This window comes from Columba livia, chromosome 3, assembly GCF_036013475.1.
Source record: "Columba livia isolate bColLiv1 breed racing homer chromosome 3, bColLiv1.pat.W.v2, whole genome shotgun sequence".
In the NCBI taxonomy this organism is placed as follows: Eukaryota; Metazoa; Chordata; class Aves; order Columbiformes; family Columbidae; genus Columba; species Columba livia.
Genome location: NC_088604.1, coordinates 91,891,545 through 91,917,856, shown reverse-complemented (window position 1 = coordinate 91,917,856; position 26,312 = coordinate 91,891,545). Strand labels below are relative to the sequence as shown.

The 26,312-nt window shown below is 40.2% G+C and overlaps 1 protein-coding gene across 4 annotated transcripts in view; it reads right to left on the bottom strand.

The window, feature by feature from the left end:
- Positions 1-2,678: 2,678 nt before the first annotated feature.
- The window catches only part of TMEM247 (transmembrane protein 247), a 59,073-nt gene continuing 35,439 nt past the window's right edge, over positions 2,679-26,312 (bottom strand). Inside the window, exons 1-4 of one of the 4 annotated variants that reach the window (XM_065058186.1) lie at positions 6,243-6,438; positions 5,453-5,683; positions 4,663-4,947; positions 2,679-3,143 (exon numbers count right to left, since the gene is read on the bottom strand). In XM_065058186.1, coding sequence (XP_064914258.1) covers positions 2,934-3,143; positions 4,663-4,947; positions 5,453-5,542 — 585 coding nt within the window. In that variant the 5' untranslated portion in view covers positions 5,543-5,683; positions 6,243-6,438 and the 3' untranslated portion in view covers positions 2,679-2,933. Of the gene's footprint in view, positions 3,144-4,662; positions 4,948-5,452; positions 5,684-6,242; positions 6,439-26,312 lie in introns of those variants that run through there. The other 3 variants (XM_065058184.1, XM_065058185.1, XR_010471557.1) reach the window with 3 other exon arrangements.

Genomic DNA, 26,312 nt, shown 5'->3' with positions numbered 1-26,312 from the left:
AACAAAGCTGAGCTTACAGCCTTCTAAAAACCCCCACTTTCAAGTTTAGAAAAATTTCTGGCTAGAGGGCCCCTGAATGAAGTTGCTAAACGCGAAACAAGTTTTGGTTATCTGCTGGGTTGGCATTGTCCTTTCACTTGCAAGTTTGTGCTTTCATTTGGTGCAGCCAGCCGCCCTCTGGGAGAACGATAAATGCTGTGAAATGTAGCCTTGACTAGTAGGTGAATTAGAAAACCTGCTTTGCCGAGATCAGTAATTTCCTACTCAGATACTCAAAAATCTCAAGTTAGCTGCCAAAACCCATGGGAATGATGATGTTTCCTCAGTTGTTAATTTGGGGTTCTTCATAGTGGCTTCTGAAACTTTAGAATAGCTTTATGCTGCAACCTTAAGGATTAAAAGCTCTTTTTACTTGCTGTGGTTAGCTCTTGAAATCAAACCCTCCGTAAAATATTGCCTACTTTTAGGCTTAAAATAGCTGAAACCACCAAGTTTCCTGTGGTTTCACATGAAACCATAGGCTTTGTGGTGAGTGTGCCTACTGCTGTAAAGTAAGGGTGTAGGGCACAGCCAGGCAACCTAAAGGGTGTATTTGACACCTCAGTGAAGGGCAAGAGCTGATCAAAACTCGGAAGGACCTGAAAGCAGTTAGGGAGGAGCTTGGATTTTTTTTGTTCTTTGCTGTATTGCTACTTCTCATGGATTTATCAACAATTATTTTCAACAATTTTTTGAGCTGCAGCTCCTAGAGGCTAGGCAGCTATGCAGAAATTGCCACAAACAAACACATAAAACCAAACAAACCCAAACCCAAGCTCTTAGCAATGTGGGAATAAATATAAAAACATAGCATAGGTACCCTGAATGGCTCAGAGAGCACCTATCAGGGAATGGCTAACCTATTTTTCTCCTTGAATTTATGATTTGGGGATATTTGTGTGTTTGGAATATGTGTGTATGGTGACTAGTATTATCTCCTGTATACAGTGAATAAAATGCAAAAGACCACCAACTCCTTCTGACCCTCCCTAAAAGTTAGTATTGAATGAGTATCAAAACTAATCCTTCTGTGCAGACTCTGTATTCTGAAACTTGCAGGGGTCTGACATCTCTGACCAAGTCTAGCTGCCATTTGAATTAGCAATGTTAAATGCAGGTTGATATAATCTTTCCTGTTGATTACAACCCAAGAGCTACAAACAATAAAGAGAAGTATTTGAAGTTGCTTGTGCTATTGCAAACCATGTTTATATACATGTTATCTGTTTACATACATGTTATCTACAGTAAATGTTTACAGATTCAGCAGAAAACAAAAAACAGGCTTCTCTCAGCTGTCCAGGTGACATTCTTACGATTTCAGTGAGAGAAAAACAGAGATTTGAAAGCAGTTTATTTACAGGGCTTACTCTAAAGTCATGTAAAAAAATAAAAGCTGAATGACTACTTTCCACAAAAATCCCAAAGGGACTGAGTGAGCCTGGGATTTCAGTGAGAGCTAGTGGTAATTTTTTCTGGAGAAAGAGGAACAGCCGCCGGGATGTTGTTTTTATTCAACTACTTAGTTTTGGTTGATCTAGTTATCTAAATCTGCATATGTAGATCATATCTATAGCCAGCAACCTCACTTTACCTGGGTAAACTTCCTTTCAGGAAGATTATGTCATCGTTCATTTCAATCCTCTGCAGATTTTTACATAAATGTCCAGCGGACCCTCCTTGTAACCTTCCACTGCTTCCAAAATGCAGAGGCTGTGGAAATGCAAGAGGACCTTGCACTCTGCACTCGTTCTGCACTGTCAGGAAACTACCCAGTCACTACCCCTGGATCTGAGATACTCATTTCTCTGTTGCCTTGATTCAGCCAGCCTGGTACGTGGCATTGGTTTTCGAACCACATTGCCCCTTGGGTGCCCAAAGATTATCATCATGACTGAGGTCAGACTTACCACAGACACATGATAACATGAGTAGGGTTAGACTACACTCATTTCACCCTGACCTGAATGTTTCTTTCTTTTATTTTTTCACATCCAGCCTGACTATCAAATATTCTTTAGGTTTTTTTCCTGTTAAAAACACAATGAAAAGAGAAGGCAGACTGAGACAAGACTGAAATAAAACAGAGTAAGATGTGCATGGGGACATATGGGCGAGTTACGCTCTGATTCTAACAACACTAGAAGGCTGATAAGATTGCACTTACTCTAACCTGACATACCATATGTTAGATGACTCTTCACCTTTTCTCTGCTGGAAATATCCTGTATTGTATGACTGAAAGAATAGAAAAGTAGTCTAGTCACATCCTCACTAGACAAAATGTCTTTTTATTGGGGCTACGTTTGATATCATTCCTTATCAGTGTGAATACTTCAGAAAACACTATCATAAAGAACGCTTGCTGGTCTATTGCTGATAGGAACTGTGTGTAACTACAGAGGATGGTGCAGGACAGAGGGGACAGACAAAGGCAGAGACAGCCCTAGTCCAAAGTGAGGTGTCTGCTCAATGCATGGCACTGAACACATAACAGGATATTAAATTCTCCTGAGCACATTCCTCCAAGCTAAAGAGTCCACCTCTGAAACCTCTCTGAGATAATTTCTTGTAAGCAAGCCCAAGTCACCGTGTTAATCCAAGGAGGTGAGATAAAACAGAAAGAACATATTCCAAAATTATTTCTTACTGCATACAACTTTATTTGTAGAGATGAATGCCCCTGAATGATGTCAAACACATTGATGAAACAGCATGAAGTCAAATGATGTAATGTAGTCACAATTTTCTTGAGGAAACCAGTTAGTTTTCCATAATTAGGCTGTTGTGCATATACAAGAGCTGAAATCCTGCATGTATGATTGGTGTAGTGAGGAAAAGTTAACAAAAAGCAGTGAAAACAGGGGCAAAAAGTGTACAACATGCTGCCTTTTTTATGAACGTTTTTTCTTATTTTTGTAAGCCTGGAACATATTTTTGAAAATTAAAAAGAGCACAACAGCAAAACAGAACAGGTAATGGGCTTGCAGACAGTAGAAAAGCAGCTCCTTTACTGTGTAAACAACGTGAATAATGATGAAGCAGTATAGGAACAAGGCATACTGGTTTGTGGGCCGGAGTAGGTCTTGGAGTGCTTGGCTGAGCTGTGGAAAAAGGAGAAGATGTGCGTTATGTCACATGGTGATGTTCCACTCCCACCCAGGCCCTGTGCTTCTCTGAGCACACTACTCCTCTGGCATACTTGGTTCATATGAAGTTGATATGAGATAAAGCAGCACATGAACTGAATGCGAATCAGCTACACTGTGTTAAGTGATAGGTGTCACATTTCCAGCCACATCCGTAACACAGACTAGGTTTTCTCTCACTAAAATTAAGGTGAGTGACCCCATAATTACTGCAAGAATGAAGATGCAGGTTCTCAAAGCAATTAATGTGAAGTAGGTGCACACCCAGGGTAAGGCTTTTATGTATCTATCTCTACATCTATGGCACAAACTGTTGCCTGTGTTTTCTCACCCCATGGTCATTTTCATACTTTTACACACGCTCATAGACAAACATTCACGTTTTAATTTAAAAAGATAATTCAGTAGTTCATTTCCTTGGTCCAGATGCATGTCAGTCATTTAGCCAAATATATACTGGACCTGATTCTCATCTGTTTTTCTCTGACATAACTTCATTGATTTCATGGGAATGGTATTTACTTCACATAATTGTGAGAGCCTACCCAGGCCTATGAATTAGCTATATGGAAAAAAAAAATAACATATGCATATGAAAAACTTCAGGGCTTCTGTGGTGCTTAGCCGGGTGCCGTTATTGTGCATGATCTGAGCTCATATGTACAACCACCACACAAATGCTACAAATACTGTGTAAAACACATCCTTCTACCCTGTCCTGATTTAGAGTACGGAACATGCAAGAGAAGATAAACATGCAGATCCCATTAAAACACTGATGATTTAGATTCAGACACTCTTCTTACTCTCTCAGTCCAGTGATAAATTGTGTTGAATTGGAAGAGAGTCAGGCCCACAGACAGCAAGTGTGATCAGGAAGAGCCCAGACAACCAAGATTTGCAGCTGTCTCATCTGCTAAACTCTGCCAAATAGAATGGTCTATTCTAGGCTGGACTGCTGTCAACAACAGACTCCTATGCCTTAACATATTATTACTTCAGCTGCTTCTACAAAACACAGGCTTGCAAAATCTAATTGCCAAAAAAATTTGTGTTACTTTGGTAGATTCTGCAATCCACTCATTTGTTCATGTATTTGTTATCTGAGTCACTCAACAGTTTCCAAGCCAGGAAATTGATCCCACTGTCAAAGCAGGAAGCAGATCAAATTGGTGCTCAGAGCAATTCCTCTGATGAAATAAGGCAAACAAAAATAAATTATTGGATACTTACATCATGAATTTAATTTGTGAGTTAACTGTTCTTCAATATATTTTATAGCATTGAATGTTACCATAGTTCAACTCCATTCTTCTTAAATAAGTATGTGTACAAGCTATAAAGATCACCTAGTCAAGTCTAAGTCACAGTACTACTCAACACACGAAAGAACTAAACCTTACAAGTTGCTTAACCTAGAATGCACATGTTTCAGTCTCTATTGTGTTCAGCCCTTTCTCCTTTCCCTACTTACCGATCTTTTTACTGCCTGTTGGTGAATCTGCTCCATTCTCTCTTCATGAAGCCTTTGCTTTTCATTGTCCTCATGTTCGTATTTCAGTTTCGCCAGCACAAAATCCCATCGCATCCTCTCAAGCTCAATATCGGCCGCTGTGTCCTGCTTGTCACAGAGCTGTTCCAGCTCCTCTGCGCTGCTGGATACTTCTGACTGCAAAGCGCTGGTTCCTCCCTTCATGTCCAAATGTGCCATGCTCTCTGAGATCAAAGATGATGTTGTCATGTCTCTGACGGCTCCCTGCTATAAATTGGAGGGAGGGAGGATAAATTAATATTTAAACTTATAGATTAAAATAGATTATGTTCATGTAAAACCTGAAAATTTGTTCAAGTGATAATTCACATATTTGTATAACAACTCACTAATATCCGTTATTTCCCTTTTAAAAAGTTTGTTCCTAGAGTTGGAAAAGAAATCTTCCATTGAATATTGTGTTACAAAATATGAAATATCCACTACATACAAATTTTCCAATTTGAAAAATTAAAGAAATTTCTAAAAATATTATGGCATGGTTGATCTAAACCAGCCACTATGGCTCTTTTGACCAAATAGAAGGATTTAACATTCTATGAACTTGACGTTAACCCATGAAATGGGAGGCATTGAGGTTCTTCACCTCTGAGAAGTAATTCAAATGTCTCATGATCCTTTCTTTCCTTTGCTCACTCAGTTTTCTGGTTGATCTACATGTTACATGATGCATTGCAGTTTTATATCTGGAAGAATTATATCTTCCACTTACCATCTTTTTACGCTGCTGCTTCTTATTGTCATTCTGGGCTTCCTGTAAAGTAAGATTAATATCTTCCTGATTTTCCTCAAGCTCTTCCATAGTTGTCTGGAATGAATATTCTGATCCCTCTAGGTCACTGAGTCCTTCTAAACCTCCTGCTATTTCCTAGTGTTCAGCAAAGAGAGTTCCTTTGTCAACACGGGAGACCTCCACTGATGTTAAAGCGTCTCCTGGGATGTTCTGGAACAGAATGAGGATATCTATGTGCTGACAATGAAGCAGGTGACCCGTACGTATGAAAAGGAGTGACTCTGAGAACAATGTGGGCACATGCACACAGGGCGTACTGGAGCCTATATGAAAGTGGCCAGGGGCTTAACTCTCATTTATGTCCCATCATATTCCTTGTCTAGATATGAATTTAAAAAATCACTGGATATGGGTCTGTAGGTAGATCTTCTGAAAATCTCACTTGTAGGATTTTTAAAATGAGAATTTGTCAGCAATTCCCTTTACAGTAACCCATGGAGTCAGCTAGGGGCCCCCAGGAAGTAAGAATAGTATATCACACATCTTTAAAATGTAAAATAATCAATATCCTCCTGCAGGTCAAAGAAGGATGGCTTTTCTTCCAAGAGCTTAACATCTTATTTCCAGACTTGCTGCACTTCATCAAAGTGATATAAGGCATAGATTTCACATCTAAGAAAATATTTAGGCAAGCAAGATGACTGATTTGTTTGTTACTGGGTTTGAGGAAGAGAAGCAGAAGAGGAAGAAACTAAAGCAAGCTGATTACCATGGGTAACTGATGTCCAATGACAGGGCAGGTAGCAGGCTAAGCATAAGGCAACAGTCTCCTCATCATGGGATTTCCATACAGAAAACTTGTAAGCAGCTGTCCCAGTTCAAAGGCCAGGACATGGTGATCACAGAGGTTCTTCCCTTGGCTGACCTCAGAGCTGCCCGGTTGCCACAACAAACTGATGCTTGCTGTTGGCAAGGTCACACTCTGCCACATTCCTTGTTCGACTGCTGGGGCAGTATCCAGGTGCTTCAAGGGGGACTGAGCTTACCTTCTCCTCTGTCACAGACCATCCTACTTTGTCACTGTTTTCTGCCTTGTCAATACATCCATATATTGCAGTGAAGCTTTCTGTCAGAATGCGTGGACTCACGGAATGTCCCTGTGCCCAAGCACAGCTCTTTCTAGGAGTCAGATTTATTGGAACAGAAAAAGCACCATGATAATAGCTATCCCATTTCAGTGTTCCTGGATAGTTTCTCTTCAAGGCTTTGCACTGAAACCCACTGAAGTAATTAGCCCAGGAAATTCAACACTATCCTCTATTCCCTACTGCAGACGTGCCAGTACTTCAGTTTCCCATCTATAAACTGGAATCCCTTGCAGGGACTGGTCATAAGCTCACAGTGACTGCATGATACAGTAAAGGATGTCCCTGTAATACGGTAATATGAGCCCTTTCAGAATCTTAAATAAAGCTTTCTTCTTCTCTGTTATTCAGGAGTTGGGAGGAAAAACTTCTACGGTTACTAGTAGTCTGTATATAGCACCTTTCAGAAAAGGATTTATCAATTATATATTGTATCATGTAAATAAACACAGGGACCTCAATTGCTTTTTGACCTGATCCATATATCATATACACTAGTGCTAAGTCAGTATATTTGCTCAGTAGGTGATGTGTGGAGAGCTGGATGACAGATTAAGTGAAAATAAGAAAGACTAATGAAGTTACTGAGACCACTTCCTATTGCATCATTCATAAAGTGTTTTGTCAGTTTATAGCTGGATTTTCAAATCCCAAGGCACACCGAAGAAAGAATGACATGCAAGGCTCTGGAATTCCATCATTAGTTTTGACTGACAATATTAAAGAGTTTTCAATCGCATTTGGTGACAATGATCCAATTACCTAGTTAAACACAGGTCTTACTTATCAAATAATTAGAAAAAGAGCAAGAAGGGATGTAGGATATTTGTGTGTACATGTGTACTTGCATATTTACCTTATGCTTTCCAAAAATAATATGTATTTTCTAAGAAGACATTGAAATGGAGCTTTGGCAAACTTTGTGCTTTTATTGCAGTTCAGTTTCCTGAATTCCTGGCAGACAATGCAGACATCAGGATGCCTTAAATGCTTGCTAATGATGTATTTCTTCAGATAGTCTCAAGACATCCTCATGAATGAATGTATATCCCCATAGATCTTAAAGAACTATAAAAAGGATTTTAATCTCTGTCCAGGGACCAAACATTGTAGCACAGTTAGGAAATCCATCTAGTTTTGCTGAACAACTTAATAGGCAAGTGGGAGGCATAGGACACTCTTTTGTAGGCACGAAATATGCAGTGAACCTCCTACAGTAACTAACTACTTGCGAAATCATTCATTTTCCATGTACCAAACTCCTATCAGTCTTTTGCAGACAGACTCACGACAGGTACTTCGGAGAGTTGTGAAGTTCTCAGCATCTCTCATGCTCTTGTTCTTGATTTATTGTATTAAAATACTTGCCTTCACATTCAAATCAGAGAGGAAGCTAATGTCATTTTTCATTGCACCCGAAGAAGCTGAGGCTGCTAGTTCCATTTTCAAATGACGATCTCTTTGGGCCTGTTTTGCTTTCCTCTTATCTCTCCAAACTTGCTGTCAATTTGCCAGCAGAGCTGAAGTTAATGCACAGCAGGAAGGTATACTCTTGCCGTCATTTGCGCTGCAGTTATTGCTAGCTATTGCAAAATTTTACTTTCATTTCCTTCTTGATACGATTTTCGATAGTTGCAAGGAAACAGTAGGGTATGTAACAGTTGAGATAACTGTATATATTTAGAGAGTGAGGAACATTCACGCCTGAGTAGGAAATCTCTTTTCACAATGTATTTCAATATCTGAAGATAATTTCTCTGTAAAGCCTAGTGTGTTTCATATAGGTATCTATGTGGGAGGCCAAATTCAGATCAAGATGTTTGTAATAAGTGACTCAGGTGATGCAAGTTCCTACATAATATTTAATAAATGAAAGGGTCAGCAAATGGAGTTGTATGTAGACACTAGCTGTTTCAGTCCCCTCAGGTTAGACAACCTTCCAATACTCTGGATCATAGTGCTGTTGTTTGGAAAAACGGGAGAAGGCTGGCAAAATACTTTCCTTAGACTGCAGCTTTTAGGCTGCCAGAGTAGTTAGGTAGTTTTCCATAGACATCTCTTAGGAAATGAGTACCTCCTTTGTGACACACACACAGTATTTCCATAGATTCTTTATGCACTTGGGTTAATTTGTGAATTAATGATATCATAAGGGGAGTTATCTCCTTTTTACATATGGGGAATTGAGTCACTGGCTAATACACCCACATGGACATACCCACGCCTGATCTTCAGTCTTATATGTGCACCCATCCTTCTTTGCTCATATCTTCATCTTCCAAATAGTGCAGTACTAGACAGGATAAAATTTGTCTTAGAGAGGAAACAAGTATCACATTTTTCCTGCATACATCGCCTTTTGAAAACAGACATATTTACGAAGTTACTGATGCACAGGGGCAATCATACCAGAAAGAACAGCATGCACAGGAAAATCCCGAGTAGATACAAAAACTAACACACGCACAATCACTCTCATGTTTTGATTGCACTGCAGGTCTTCTGCATGCACTGGACAGTCAATCTGTGTATAGGGGCAATACCACTAGAACTTCCAGGACACCAAGCATGTAGAATTCCAGACAAATGGCCAAATTCCTCTTTTTCTGGTCAGACAAAACTTACATGAAACAAAAGAGTACACGTTTCAGTGAATTCAAAATACATGTAACTCTTGTGAAATATAACCGTCAAAAAAATGATGATTGCCAACCTTCCCAAGCTCTTTAAAGACTAAGCTGCCCCCTCTGTATATTTTTGATCAATTCCAATGAACCCTTTTAAATTATCCTAGCTGACTGTGCTTCATTGTTCCTTTTAGTGAATTTTGATGACCACTTAGAGTATACATTTGAATTTCCTGAGTATAAACACAAAACACATGGGCTGTACCCACACTGGATAATGAAGGCAATACTACTTAAGCTGTACTGAGAGAAACTGGTCTAATTTTACTGCAAAACTCATTCTTTTGGTCTTTCTACAGCTTGCCTAATAAACTCAACATCTGTTCTGTGTCATCACTGGGATACTTCATTTTTGTGAGCTGATTTATTACGGTTTCTTTTCTTTGTGCACCAAGAAAAGAGCTCTTCCATTTTGTTAAAACAGTGCTAACCTATTCACCTGTAAGATTTAATTACCATATGCAGACACACATCAATACATATATATCTACATACAAAAATATTTTAAGATAATTGTATGTAATTAAATATGAACAGGAAATATAAATATTTCTGTGACCTATTAGGGCAAATTAATTTTCTGAGTGATCATTTTTTGAAAGATATGGGTGTCATAGTAATTTATGATTGTATTAAACCCCTCCAGGATCAGATTATAATCTAGAATAGTTTAGCAAACCTAATTTTCTTCCATGACATTCTGCTTTTGGCCTAGAATATTTCACAACGATTCTGAAGCACTACAGACAAAGTTGTGCTCTTTTACCTGACAGATAATGCTGAGACCCCCCCAAATACAGGTAACTTCTTACATCAGTATTTCATGGAACACTGAGAGATCTGTTTCATTAGACCTAAAGTGTGGAGCTTCCTTAATTTCAGACTTTAGTCTGTACTTGTTAAAAATTCTAACTACACTCCAGCAAAGATAATTTCTTGAAGTGGTGTCCCACCCCACTTGCTCTGGTGAAAAGGTCCAGCCTGGGTTCTCCAGGGCTGCCAAGCTGTCAAGCTGCCTAAGCTTGAAAGATAATTGAAAGATGAGAGTAAAAGGCTGTGAATGTTGTGTCTGACTTCTCTGAGTGGGCAGAAAAAGCCAAGAAGTACCAATAACCAGCAGCAAATGTACCACCAGTTCGATTTTCCTGAAATTGTATACTAATTTTTGACAGATGTAACTGACATCACAAGATTTGAGACAGCACAGTATTGATGTCATGGTATTTAAAGGCAGCTTTTAGTCAGAAACAGGGCTTCAACCATATCCATAGTTTGAGTAAAGAGTTGGTGGTTGGGTTTTGGTATAGGACCTTTGAGAACCACGAATGCATTTAAAATGAGAAAAAGCTTTTTTGAACACCTGACGGGAACTTCTGCAGCTATTCCAGGTATTAGAAGTAAGCTCTGAATAAATATACAATTATTTGCAAAACCTGAGCTACTTTTGCTGCTGTTTTCACTGCAGTCAATATATCAATCACTGAAGAATTAATGAAATTTTTCCTTCCGAGAGAATTATTCCATGTTCTAACCCCCTTGGTTAGGTTCTGGATCACTGATGGAGTCCAAGCCAAGGAAAGGCCAGTCCTGAAAGATGAATGCAGTCTTTCTTCTGTTGGCTTTGGGCCATCACTATAGAAGGTGGTTTCTCCCATTGCTTATGCCTACATGAGTTTCACAACTGCCTGCAGATCTGTTGGAATATAGGATCCCTTCGGAGAATGACAATCAATCAACAAAATGTAATTTCTTTCTATGTAGATGTTAGTTGGGTCGTGTCTCATGTTTGAGGTAGTTCTACTTTATTCTTTATAACCACAGTTTACTGCATTCATTGGATGGGTAGGAGCACTTTCAATAGCTAGCAACTCTCTTTTTTTTTAATATTCAGGATATCTGTGTTCAGATGAGAAGATTCACTAAAATGAGAGTCTACTGTACCTCTGCATAGAAAATTTAGCATATACACTGAGAAAGGAAGGAGATGGTCTCCTGGTTTCAGTTGGGATAGAGTTAATTTTATTCCTAGTAGCTGGTATAGTGCTGCATGTTGGATTTAGAATGAGAATCATGTTGATATCACACTGATGTTTTAGTTGTTGATAAGCAGTCAAGGACTTTTCAGCTTCTCATACTGGCCTGCCAGTGAGAAGGCAGGGGGTGCACAAGAAGTATGGAGGAGGCACAGCCAGGACAGCTGACCTCAACTGACCAAAGGGATATTCCATACCACATGATGTCATGCTCAGTATATAAAGCCAGAGGAAGAAGAAGGAAGGAGGGAACATTCAGAGTGATGACGTTTGTCTTCTCAAGTAACCATTACACATGATGGAGCCTGGCTAGCCTGGAGATGGCTGAACAGCTGCCTGTCCATGGGAAGTAGTGAATTAATCCCTTGTTTTGTTTTGCTTGCATGTGTGGCTTTTGCTTTACCTGTTCAACTGCCTTTACCGCAACCCACAAGTTTTATCACTTTTACCATTCCAATTATCTCCCCCATCCCACCAGGGAGAGTGAGCAGGTAGCTGTGTGGTGCCTAGTTTCCATGACAGATGGAAACGCAGCTATTTGAGAAGCCATCTGCAGTGTTCTGAGAACAGAGAGGTACCAAGCATGCTGTTAGCCATCAGACCTGTGCTCAAGACTGAGACACCACCACAGAGCTGACACCCTGATTTATTTGGATACCTGCTCTTATTCTCCTCCTACCCTGGGAACTGGCTCACGATGACAGCTGTACTTGGAAACACCCCCACACTAATACCACTCACATTAAAATGTCAGCCTAGTTACTCAGCCTGCTCCATCTCATACTAAGTGGTCAGAATTGTCTCAGTATGACATTAGCATTTGAAATATGTTTCTCAGTTACCAGCAATCTTTCCCAAATTAAAAAAAAAAAAATGTTAGCACTCCAAAGAGAAAAAAATCAGTTCTCAAGCCATCAAGACTACTTTATTTTCTTTTTTTTTTTTAGCATACACTTCTGACATTTCTATAAACTTTTTGGGATGGTGCTCTCTTCTGTATGACTAACTTTACTGAACATTAATAATATGTCTGTCTTTATATAAATATGCAGATGAGTCTGTTCTCCCAGGACCTTACCATGTAAACCAAGGTCAGATGATTCAGTTAAAAGCCCAAGTTGTTCCTGGCACAGCTCTACTTCTGCAAATGGAGCACATTTCTTACTTACACTGATTTTTTTTTTCTCAAAAAGGAAGTACAATTACAGTAAGAGCAATGGAAGCACAACAGTGCTTCTAAGTCTGATGGGTGGAAGTTGATAATTCAGGACACACATACAAAGAACAATTTGGGAGATGACATTTGGTGTTTTGGAGAAGCAAGACAAAAAAGAATCCTTGCAGGACAAAGATACAAAAGAAGAAACAAGTCAAATACATGGACTGAATGAAGAAAGCAAGCTAACAAATAGCTTTAAATGGCAATTGCTCCCAAAAAACAAAGCAAATATCACCAAGACTGAACTCCCTTATGGAGAAGCTCTAGGAACAAAGAATAATAGATGACTCAGAGAGGAGCAAAAGAGCAAAGAAATATTAACTGAACATAGACACACTTGATTTGAAAGGCAGACTCTGTCTTCAATTGGCATTTGTGTGTAGTGCATAGGGAGGAAGCCAGCATTGTACCATCCCAGGGCACGCATCCCCTTGGCAGAGTGTAACCCTGCTAATATCATGTCTCTCAGCTCCCTTCACATTCTCCCAGCTAGTCAGACCATCCAGCCTCTCCAGCTGGCCCCAGGTCTTCGTAGTCCTTAATGTAACTCCGGCTGAGGTTTTCTACCAGCATGACTCATCTTTATCTTCCAGGCTATCTGTCTCCTGCTCCCTGAAGGCAAATACTTATAGATTCTCTGTCAGCTAAAACCTCTAGAAAAGCTGCCCAAGCACACCCTTTTTCCAGGAAACAACTCCCAGAGTTGCCCCTTCAACATATCTCTGAGGCACCTGGCAGCTGCTCTTCTAATGTTAACTGAGAGGTCTATAGCTGGTAAAGACTGGGCCCCATTCTCCAGCTTCTCTGCTGCTGCTCCAAGCAGCCTTCTCTTCAAATGGCAACATCATGCACGAGCAGGAAGGGGACGAGGGGAAGGTCATATCATGGCCTATGCAGCACAACTCAGGAATTATGCTGATCATCATAACACAGTCAAGCCTCCTTCACCCCCAGTATTAAAGACAATACTATAAAAAACAACAGTGTCATGTAATGAAGAAGAAAAGTGCTGTATCACCCTGAAGTGATCTGCTGTGGCTGTCATTCTTGCTGCCAACACAACTGTAGCAACACAATAACGGCAAAGAAAACGTATCCTTGTGACATAAGGCTTGGCACACCTTTCTGGAGTGAGTCCAGGAATGGCCAATAGGTTTGAACAGCCAGATGTAACAGCATGAAGGGATTGGGCTATATAGACAAAGACGTAACAACTTCAGGGAAGTATCTATCACCAATACAGCTACAATGGGAGATGGAGCACACACAGCACTGAATAGTCTCATGCTCTGTGTCTCCAGTTAAATAGCAATTAGACCACTCTGGAGTGGATATGTAACTGGACATGAACAGCCTATGGGAGACTTTTCCACATTACGAAATTTTCTGCAACGCACTCTCCATTCAAAAGGCTGTGTCTGGACCTTTGTGTGTATGTGTGTGAATAGGATGCCTAATTATAGCCTCTATTGTCTAGGTGGCTACGTAATATATTATCAATATCCAGAACCAGGCAACAGCATCACTGGATGTGCGAAGTTCATCAACTACTCTTAGACACAATTTACCTCTCCTCACTCCCCTCCCCTTCACCAACTGGAGAAGCTAAAGGAGCAGTATCTTACCTAGAGCATGGAAAGGAAATTGAAACCCAGAAAAAACAGTCTTGGTGAGAGAGCAGAGAACTTCTGCTGCAGCACTGGGCTGCATGGCCACCAGCTCACCAGGTGAACAGGATATTTGGTGTTTGCAGACAAGGTGAACACAAGTCAGCAATATGCCTTCAGGGGGGATGATGGTCAACGGCATACTAAGCTGCATTAGCAAAGGTGTAGACAGCAGGTCAATGGAAGTGCTTATTTGCTCTTTTCAGCACTTTTGAGATGACATCTGGAGTACTGTATGCAGTCTGAGCTCCCCTGTATGCAAAAGACACTGTCAAACTGAAAGAAGTCCAGCAGAGGTGTCCTAAGATGACTACAGCACTGAAATACATGAATGAGAGACCTGGGTTTGTTCAGACTAGAGAAGAAAAACCTATGGGGAGATCTGCCTGCTGTATTAACTACCTAATAGGCATTGGCAAAAAAGACAGAGCCAGATCATTCTTAGAGGCACACAGGGAAAAAGCTGAGAGGCAAAGAGCACAGATCACAGCCAGGGCAACTCTGAGCAGGTACTAGCAAAAGTGAGAATGGTCCAACACTGGAGCTGATGCCCAGAGAAGACAAATTACTCTTGTGATCATGGGCTCAGAGTCACTTTCAGGTGGGAAAAGCAATTTCCAGCTCCTTGTGTGGGGAAACATTTAGCTAAGCTAAACTTCAACCATCATTCTACAAAGGGAGCTACCTTCAGCCCGCCAGTTAATACCAGCTTGTATCTGTGTGTGCTGGTGGCTCCAGGCTGCTTCGGTTGCAGCGCTTGCTGCAGGAACCCACCCAGTCTGTGCTGGGAGCTGCACGTCTGGCTCAGGACATAGGAGGATGTGGGCTGCTGATGTGTGAACAAGGGAGATGTGTGAGATTTGAGAGTGGTGCAGGTTTGCATACTGAGCTGAGATGCCAATTTGTAGCAGTGAAGAAATACAGTAGGAGGCTATAAAAGAGGGCTGTCTTTTTCTGTGTACATGCATTTTCTGTCATGGAAGGAGTCAAACATACCCAGTAACTCAGTGTCTCATAAGTCAGATCTGAAAATCTCAAGTTTTTCAATCACCTACTGTGGATGAAGAGGAAGAAGAAAGTACATTTATGTTATTGTGAGAATCAGAGAACCCAAAGACTATTTTGTAAATATTAGAAAAATGTCTTTATCAATAGAACTGTGGCCATTAATGATATGTACTCTATTTTACATAAATCATGGTATTCCCCAGGAATCAACTAAGTGGAATCAAAATAAATCTTTTGCACCTATAACAGCTCTTGATTTTAGTGCCATTTTGATGATAAATACCAGCTCAGATCATAGACATGTGATGTGTTAGCATTATGCTTGAGTTTTCAGAAAGTAGAGATGAGGCTAAAGCTTTCAAATCAATACATATCGGAACAAGGAGATGTAACAGCTAGAAGTATGTGACCAGCAGGTTCTATGCTGGCAGTTGTAACAGGAGATAAAAAAGAAAATAGAAGAAAAGACATTTGGAAGTAGAGTCACAGCTGTTTCACACTCAATATCTGAAGGAAGCTGACATAAAAATTATGCTTAGAAGGAAATACCTACCAAAGAGAAAGGAACTTGTGCCATCTCTTAAGAATGAAAGAGGGGTTCTCTGCTAGCTTAGATGAGCTTGTTGCTATGAACAGTGTCAGAGGCCTTTCAGTCTTTATCCATATAGTCTGACATTTTACAGAAAGGGGAAAAAGCAATGTGACTAGGTCATTGATTTTACCTGTAGATAACCCACAAGAATAATGTATGGACAAGGTATGCTAATAGCCCACAAATCAGTAAGCAAGGATGGGAAAAGGAAGGTTGGACAAGACACAGAAGGCAATATGATATCTGGCTCAGTTGTTAGATGCTTCTGCATTTTGCTAATATCTCCTTACTTAAGAAAACATTCTTTAGAAAGCCTCTTAGCCTGTTTTAAATTAGATCAAGGATTATGCCAACAGTGCAAACATATTCACAGACAAAGCCAAAACACTCCTTCTTGGGAAGATCAAGTAGATGAGGTAGGTTATCAAAGTATGATGAGTTCCACTCTGAAGAAGGAACATTTGAAGTTTAGAAGAAAAATAAATTAAAACTGAAAAATTATATTCAGACTGCTGAGAATAATTCACTTCATGGATGACTTCAGTTTTCACCTACCTCCTAAGGCAAGTTACCTCATCAGAGTGATCACCTGATATGGACTGCTCAAGGCCTTATACCATCAGGTCCTCAGGTCTTCATTCCAAGTTGCCTAACAGAGCATCCACATTTTAACTCCCGTTGACATGGGTCTATTAAGTATTTTGTTTATTTTGCACAAAATAGAGCCTTAAGAGCTGCCTCCTTCTTTGACAGTCCTAATAGCTACCAATCCAGCAATTAGACGGATCACTTGGAGAGACGTGGAGATGTAAATTTATGAGATGAAGGATTCAAACAAATCCAAATTCTACATTTCAGTTTTCTGAAAAATGTCACAGGTTGAAGCCCTCATTTCCAGCAAATGTGAATCCTAAGAGGAGAGCAAAAAGCTACTTCTGAATAAACACAAGGCAAAGTCTGTTCCTCCCCTTAACAGGATCAGATGGCTATCTTGAAGTGTCAGGATACCTATGAGCAACTTTTCAATTCCATTGAGTTGCTGTTGAATGCTATAGTTCCTAAGTCCCTCTCTGGGTTTTTTCCTTCATGTATCTGCCTCCAAATTTAGGGGGCAGATTTTGAAAAGTATCAGGGCACTTAATGACACCTCCATGATCACATTAATCTTTCATCAGTACAATTATTCAGGAGCAAATAACCAGCTTAGGTGTTTGGCTCTCATCAGCTAAAAAAATAGAGGTGCCAAAGCAATTTATTGGGTATTGGCATCAATACAGCTAGAGATGACAAAGCACATGGATCTTGTAGGGCTAATGGGCAAGATTAAGAAGAAATGCTTTAACTCAGTGTTTAACAGACGAAGATCTGGCACAAAGCTCTCAGAATTCAGTTTATTTTTCTGGGTTGTTAGGATTGACCTCAGGCTGTCCAAACTGAAGAGAAAGTTTGTGGAGGTCTGGACAATGAAACTAGAACAACTGAGTCTATTCCATTTTTTAGCCCTGTGATCATCTAATGAGATCCACAACTGAGCTGACACTCAGTTCAGTTTTTCAAAAGTTTAAAAATCCTCAAACAGCACCACTGCTGCATTTAGCAGTCCTATGTAATTTACTGTCAGTCAAAAATGTAAGACATGGTGGAGAGGCAAATAAGATTTATTTCTAAACCTCCTGAGAATGACTCAGTTACAGTAGGTCATTCCCCCCACAAAAGGCTACATTCTTCTTTCTCCAAAATGAATTCTGTAGAAAATTCTTTTAAATGCTTTCATGCAATTTATCAGATTCTCTGCTGTCCCTTTTTTAGGCAGTGAAGGTTATTGGGCATTTTCTTCTTCTTCCAATGCAGTATCGCATGACTTTCATATATATATATACACTTTGAGAAATTTTATCTGGCCTTTCTTTTATCACTGCTTATGACATTTTCATACAAAAAATTCTTAGCACCATTGTTAAAAATGCGAGATGTCTGCAGTCCCTTGTTTATCTTTGAGTTTGTCACACAAAGTCAATTGAAAATACTTATTTCCAATTAAAATTTTACTTGCCTAGACTCAATCCACTAGTGAAGCTTTTGGACATTCTAAAAAGCATTGACAATGTTTTTTTAATATTGAGATGTTTTTTCCACAAAGACTGATACACACTACTTTCAAGAGAAAGAATCAGCAAGTCAAAGTCTGATCCAGTAAGCACTGAATTAAAGAAAAAGGCTTCCACCAGAAGAAGTGTATTTTGCCAGAGACTCACTAAGTAATTGTCCTAAATTTGTCCATATTACACAAGCTCTGTCCTACTAGCTCAGCTGATGTCTACAGGGATGTTATCAGTGCTGGTAAGATTTCACATTCTTATTCTGGCATAAGTCTAATGTAGGTGATAGATCAATAAGACATTCCCTGGAAACACTGTTTTCCACCTGAGTCCTGAAAACTGACTCTTTGTCTGGCTTGGAACAGCAGTCATCTACACTGAGCATCTGGCACCTGCTGCGTACAGTGCACGAACCAATGCCATCCAAATTGAGCGGGTGGCAGCAACCCCACATGATTGCTTCTGCCTGCTGTTCTGGACACCTCCCACTCACAGGCTTTTCTAGCACCTGCTTCTTATAGTAAACTGACAGTATAAATGATCTCTTCCTTTAAATTTCATTTTATTCAATTAAGTCTGGCCTACACCCTTCACCTGTGGATAAAAGGATTGGCCTGTTTTGCATTGCAATGGGTCCTCCACCTTTTTTTCTCATTCTCAAATATGCCAGATGCTGTAATTTATACTTCCTTAAGATTCTTCCTCAACAGTGATTACTTCAGTGCATGCACAGCAGGCTCTGCATTTAGAGATTTCAGTGATGCAATGTCAGAGGAGATACACTTTCAGAAACATTAAGGGAATGTTCCAAAAATGTCTTCTACTGTGCGATCCTCCGAATGACTCCACTGTCACTGGGACCTAACCAGCTTTTACTCAAGGCCTTTCCTCCCCATGCTTTTTGCTAGCACACATTCCTTACACAGAAACCTAAGTTTTGGTGTTTTTATCTTTACATACCCCAGCTATATAGAACAGATATATTCTGTATCCTGAGAGTTTTGCCAACACCAGTAATGTTAATGTTTAAGAATGGGCCATACTTCCTTACATGCTATCTCAAATTACTTGTGCCTTACTACAGTACTTCTGCATCCTTTAAAAGACACTATCTTGTGTTTCTCTGTATACTTGTGAGGTGTATTTGTGAAACCGTGAAAACCATTTTGCACTTCAAATGTTCCATATTTTCTCATGTGCATGACATTCCTGTTGTTGTGCATAAGGCAACTCAAATCTACTGTAAGCCTTCTGTCACTATGCCCTCACATGACTTTTATCTTAAAATTATGGACATGGCTGGCACCTACCAGTTGCTTCCATATCCCTTTCTTCAGGGTGAGTCTGCTTGCTGATTATATTCACATTTCTATTAGATGTACATTGTGGTGGTGCTACTGAATACTTTCATCTGCTCTTCTGAAATAGCTTTGACACTATTTCTGTTCCTCTTTTAATAGTTCTTTGTGTATTTCTTCTGGACATCCATGAAGTTATCCAACAACTACATTTGTCAAAGTCTGAGCTTTTCTAGCTTTCCTTGTGGAAAAAAAACAGACTTTGAGTAGTCTAAGCACCCTTATCAGTTATTTCTGTCTCCTTCTGTGGGCTTGCCAGATGCATGCTCTTACAGGATTTCTTTTTGCCCAGCATCTATTACAAAAGAAAGCTGCCTGCCTGTCAGATATTTTCCTGCCTCAGTTTCCATGAAGATCAGTTCTCACAATTACTTCCTCTTTGTTCAGTCTGTTTTACTTCATATTCTGCAAAAGGGAGCATGGCTCATCTTCTTTTGATGTTTTCTGTTCTCTTGATTAAAACTGTTCATAAGAAATGGAGACTCTAGGATGGGACAAAGTAACCAGATATTTCAAAAGTACATTTGTGTTCAGCTGTTCAGTTCCCAGGGAGGAGAGAAATGGCATGAAGGAATCAGTACCTTAGAAACACTTTGTGAAATTCACTTAAAAACACCATCTATCTAACCATGACAACACCTCGGTATTTGTTGCTGGTCTGTTATTTTAATCTAAGGCTCAAATTTCTTCCCATTTTCCCTTTTCTTTCTTTCTCCTCTCATTAGGGATGACAGCATCATCTTCCTACTCACTAAGCATAAGCGGGGCACCATCCTTCCTCATCCCCCCTCCCAGATTGCTTTATATCTTGGCTCTGTTTAAATCTTACCACTCCTTCCTCCACAGCTTTGCAAAGACTATCATGTTTTGCCTGAGAGACTGCCAAAGTGTTTGTTGATGGGCTGATAATCTTGTTGCTTGGCTACTGTCACCTCCACTTTTCTAGCTCTGTTGCCTTTAGTCCTCTTGCCACTCATGTCTATGCTAAACACTACTGCTATTTTCTACTTTGCCTTTTACTTATGTCTCCAGCTCCACCTTGCTTCGTTTTACCATTGTACTACTTTAAACATAAGATCCTTTCTTAAGGCTTTCAAGACTGCTTAAAGACTTCCACAAGGTAGCACCACTATGATAATTAGATTTCCTTTGATAAAATGACAACACCGGTCCATGTTGTTCTGCCAACAAACACCTCCGTGAACAACTTGCCTGACCTCTCATGATTGATATGTGACATGATATGAAAATCCCTATCAGAACCCAGGAGACCTTCACCAGCACATTCTTCAACTTCCTTCTTAAGCTTTTTCTTCTCCAGGTCTTCTGGTTAATCATGAGTATTTTGGAGGGTGAACTAAGACCACTCTGTAGCATGCAGAATCACATGGATGAAATTGCATCTCCTCCACCACAGAAGCCAGGAAACAGGCAGAAGAGAAAATAGGAAAGATGGCTTACTAATCACAGCTTTAAACCAAGTCTTAAGTAACTCAATGTCATCAGTTTTTGAGGCTGGAGAAACATAGGGCTCTGCAATCCTGCAGGGACAACCCTGGTGCAGAGGGTGGGTGGTGAGGGCAGCAAAATGGCCAGGGAGGTCAGCATGACTGGTACCTGCGCCTGGCGCTGGGCTTGGACGCGGGCACTGAGCTGACCTCAGACAGGCTTCTTGGAGTCCTCTGCAGTGCGAATGGAGGCTTGAGAGACAGAGGCTGCTTCTCAATAGTAAGAGTAATACTGTCCAGTTTCATGTTTACTTATTCTTTTTTATGCAGACTTAGAACTACAACAGAATTTTACATGTGTGACAGGGAGAGTTTACCTTTTCTGTTTGATCTTTTTAAATGACCAAGTATAAATTGTCTGGATTTCCTGCATTTACTTGTTAAACAACCAGATCTTCAGACAACACCCATTAGCTTACCTCAACTGACATCACTTTGGAAGGGCACAGAACTATGCAAGTTTACACACAATGATGAAAGTACCCAAGAGTTCTTCCTTTAAAACTTTATATGCAACTCTAACTAGATGCCTCCAGTTGTAATTGGTATGAAACTGTTCTCTTTTGAAAACAACAAGAAAGACTTTAAAGATTTAGTCATAAGGATCCAGGGCCTGGAAGACAGAAAAAGGTCCAAAGCAGAATAGTCCATGTGATATAAAGGGACTCAGAAGTGAGATAAACTTCGACAAACTAGGTGGGAGAGAAAACATTCTAGTTTTCTCTAGCTTTTTTTTCTGCTTATAAGCACAAGTGACCTTCCATTCGAGAAAATGAAGGTAAGCCTGCCATAGTCACCCTGTCAGACATTTGTACCATCATTTAGAGCTCAGTCCCACATTGCTGGTTTGGCATTTGGCACACATGACAGGGAAAGACATTTCAAGCAACGAAAGGGACAACAGCCTCTTAAATTGATAGTTAAGTTTGTGAAAATTATAGTCAGTAAACTCATTAATATTCTCACAATCTACTCCACACAGCTTAGAGATGCTAAAATAGTCAGAATAATGCAAAAACCACAAAGTAAGAACATAAAATAAGAGGTAACTCCAGTTAAAAAATGTTTAACAAGCTAAAATTTTCTTATATTGAGAGAGCAGATGTATTGATGACTCTGGTTTCCCTATGACTGGTTCCTGCTGTACCAAGAATGGAAAGGGAAGGCCTTGGGTTATATCTGCACCCTGCAGAACACCAGTCACTAGATTTGTACTGATGACAAGTTTGACTTTTATCTTATTCTCTGTTTCATTCACTGTGACCCCTTCGCCTTTTCCATCCTGATGTTAGGAACCGGGTCTTCAGTTTAGTTATCTTTATCTTATCCTTATCAGTAAGAGAATGGATAAAAGACAAAGGAGCAGAGAAACCAGCAGAAGCCCCTCTGTTATTCGTCACCATGGCTTCCTCCAGACAAGCAGTGACTCCCTTTTCCCTCTAGTCCAGAAGAGCTGGAGGAATCTTCTTCTTACCCACCACAATCTTCAGCTCTGAGACTTGACTAGAGGAGGCAAGTCCTTTTCCCTTCCTTGCTCAAAACTGTCACTGTTACCAGATGCCTGATGACTCATCAGCGTCCTCCAACAAGCAGCTTCACCACACAAAAAGCTCCAGTATTTTCCTTTCCAGCTCACTAGCCATGCGATACCTTGAAGATACTGCCATACCCTCTGGAGGGAGGAGAGGCCCACAGCCCATTCTCTCCTACACTCCCTCTGGTGTGTTTACATACACTCATCTTTTCAGAATTCCTTGCTGTGTATACATAGCCCAAAATTTATTTGGATGGAGTGGAATATGAGCAAGACACAGCTGAGGCTGGAACCTATATTACAGGGGTCACATTTTTTTCTGAGGCAAGAGAATACTCATTCAGTCAGCTCAAAAATACCCTGTGACAATAAATTCTGAAGAAACTGAAGAGGAGATTAGAGGACCAAATCCCAGGCAAGGGAAAACAAGCAGTTGTGATGGTTAATAGACACAAGGACAGCTCATAGGAAAAGAATAATGAGACATGGAGCATGATGTAAAAGAAACAGGCCAGATGGCAGCACAGCTGTGGGGAAACTCAGCTAGGTCTGTAATGACTCCTCAGTTATTCAGACTGCTGACTGCAGATTCAACTGACTGCAGATCCAAGCTGCTGACTGGAAGAAAAAAAACATTCAGGCTGTCTCAAGCAAGTGGCAGTTTGTTAACAACTACCCAATTGAAAGCAAAGTGGAGCAGGTGATACTGAGAAATCTGTTATGGCACATCTGATGAAGAGCCGTACAAGAATGTCCATAGCCTGTCTTCCAATACCACATATTTAGAGACACTTTAGAAAGCAGAGTTATAACTTGAACCTTAAGTAACACTATGGCTACTAACTTTACTCTGTACTGGATTATTCAGTTGTCATCAGATCAAGAAAGTATTTTGAGGTCGTGCAATGCCTTCAAGGATGACTCAGTATGAAAATAGGATAATGAATTCACAAAACAGTGTTGTGAAATGGTTTGAATACATAGTAATATGGAATTTCTGTGATATGTATTTCATGAACAGTTGTAGTCTACCAGTGACAAAGACCACAAAGGAAAACTTAACGGTAGTCTAATTCAGTTCTCACTCGAATCAGAATAATTCTTCAGGGACACCAGAGTCTCAAGTTAGATTCCTAGCTTTCATGCAGCTTTAAAGCAGCTGCTAGCTACCTAATACACAGCATGATGCTATTCTTACAATAGTTAAATAGAACAGTGTTTCAGTCTTAGAGCAGTGTGCTGAATTTAAGTCCCAGAAGTCTCTTCTGGGTGACTGGGCTATGAACTAAGAGCAAGTCTCCAAAGGAGTAAAAAAATGAGTAGCAGCAATGACCTCAAGTGACTCCACATACAAGTTCCTAGAAACCATATGTGGTTTAAGTCATCATCTGGGATTTAAAGAAAAATGTCCAGAATACTGCTGTTCCTGCCTATGCTACTAGAGCAGAAATATAGCTTCAGGCACAAGAAAGGCAGAATTCAGTGCCAGAATATTCAGTCTTTTAGAGATCTTTTAGTGTACACCATCAAACACTAGCTGAATGGTTTCCCTAACTAAGCAAAGCCATCAGTTTGCAATTCCTTGGCACTCTCCCATGCAGTTCTAGTGGTTTTCAGTGGATCACAAGTGTCAGTGCCAAGTGCTTGCCCTTAAACTATGAAAGGCTGGATAAGGCTGTAATTCAGATGGGAGGTCAACTGTCCATCAGGCAGAAAGAATACACTGGATTTGCCCACCTGATTAAATCCTCCTTTGTGTATCATCTATTTTTGCCCTCTTGTTCCTGCAGCCTGTTGAAACATTACAGGATATCTATGTGCCCCAAGACCAGACTGCTTTGGTTTTGTACTAATTCATCATCACAGTCCTCATCTACTGCTGTTCCTTTTAACTGAGAAGCACCAGCTGTTTGTTATTGTACTGACTCTGTTAATATTTAATTAAAATTTTTTGAATGATTTGCTTGCTATTAGTTCTTCCTCTCCAACATCAGCCTTCACTGAAGATACTCACTGTTGAAACCTATCACCCCTTTGCAACTTCATCTGTCTCTCCCCTTGTGGGAGTCTTTGTGACTTCTGAGATCTCTACAATCACTCTCTCTTTCCAGCACCTCCATGACTTTTGGGTCCATTCAGCTGTTCGCTGTCTACTAAAATCTCTCTCTGCTGGGTGTAACTGAGGATAAATATTTCATAATTGTCATATCTCTTAAAATCCTAGAAGAAAGAGGAACGGTAGGCAGACCTTGACAGACTCTGGTCTCCCCACACAGGTTGGCTTATTTGAAAAAAAAAAAACAACACACACAAACAAACAAAACCCAAACAGTTAATTTGCTTTATTGAAAGAATAACACCGATTTCAAGAGAGGGCCATAAAGAAGATCCCTAATTGTGTTGAAGATTTTGGCCCTGAAAAGATTTCTTACCAGGCATAAGAAGTTAACTACAGCTGATCTAGAGGACCGCGGATGGCAGTGAGAGTGCTCTGCCATTAAAGAGTGAAGAGACATGCTGTCAGGTGTTGGTATGTCCATCTTAGTCCATTTTATGAACATATTGTCATACAGACTTCTCTCAGAACAAAGCCACTGATGAGGATTTCTCTTGTCATCTCACTGAAAAAAATATGTTCTTAAACAGAAATTGTGATCAGAGCTGTCCTGTGGGAAGTTTCATACATGCACATGCTTCCTAGTGTAGACAATAATCACATTATTATCTACAATTACAAACACCTACCATTCCTTTTTTGCAGTCCAGTCCTATGACTTCTCTCTAAGTTGTGGCTGAAACAAAACTCATGGTGTTATAAAGAATAGGCGTCTTGCACTGAGCAGCATGCAGCAGCAAGAACGCCTAGCTATTTTCAAGATTGCAAACTTTTGGGGACACAGTAGAGTGAAGACACTGACAAAAGCTGAAACATCTTGCTGTAATAGCCAAATGTGTTTCTAGAGAAACACCTGCCCGTTACCAAACACCTTGGCTATTAAAAGAACCTCTTGTGTGGTGAGATGTACAGAGCCTACTTCTTTTCTCTTTGCAGGGTAAAAGTTTGAGAGGACCTGACCATACTTAAACTAACAAATTTCTGTAAGCACTTTGGAAACTCAGAAGCAAGAAGAATATTAACTGCTTGAAAACTAAAGCCAGAACATGTGACAAACATGCAGGAAAAAAATGAAACTAACCAATTTAGTCTCTCCAAACAAGTCTTTCTGCGAGTCCCTTATTATGATGCCCTAAGGCACTGGTGAACCTTGACAGTTTTGTAATTGTTTGCAAACACAGAACATTGTCCAGCCACATAGACTGAGCTCTAAGATGACTATTTGTGCAATATCAATCCATTAAAGGCTAAACTTTGATGCGGCAATAAATGGCAGGTGTGGAACCAGGGTTAGGCATAGGTCATAGGTCATAGGTCTGCCTTCCTATATTTTTCAAATCTTGTGGGTAGAAAGGATACCAGTCTGGTCTATAGAATGATTCAGAGCAGCCAGATCTGCTTAAAATTAGACCCTGCTTCACTGAGCAGGGAACCATGTTAATTTCCCAACAATTATAGCTGCAGAGCGATGGCAGCTGAAGCAGACCCAAGAATCAGGTCCTACAAATGTTATTAAGGATTTCTGTCAGGACAGGAAACCAGCTTGCTGCTCCTCCATTGTTAATTCACTTCCCTGGGTGATGAAATGAGCTAAATGGCAGGTGCTGGCATGTATAGTGGAGGAGTGTGTAGTAACAGGAAAAGTGGATAAAAGCTGCTACAATAAAGGACAGAAAAAATTAAAAGGAGCAGCGCCATGAGGACAGGAAGGAATTAAGCAGCAGATTTAGGGTGACAGGCATGACGATGCTATAAGAAGAGAGGAAACGACATGCGGTTCAGCATACATAAGTTATCCACAACCATAAAATGAGGATTCAAACAGCCTTCATTAGAATGCCTATGAGGCAAAGCAGTCCCTATGGGATACAAG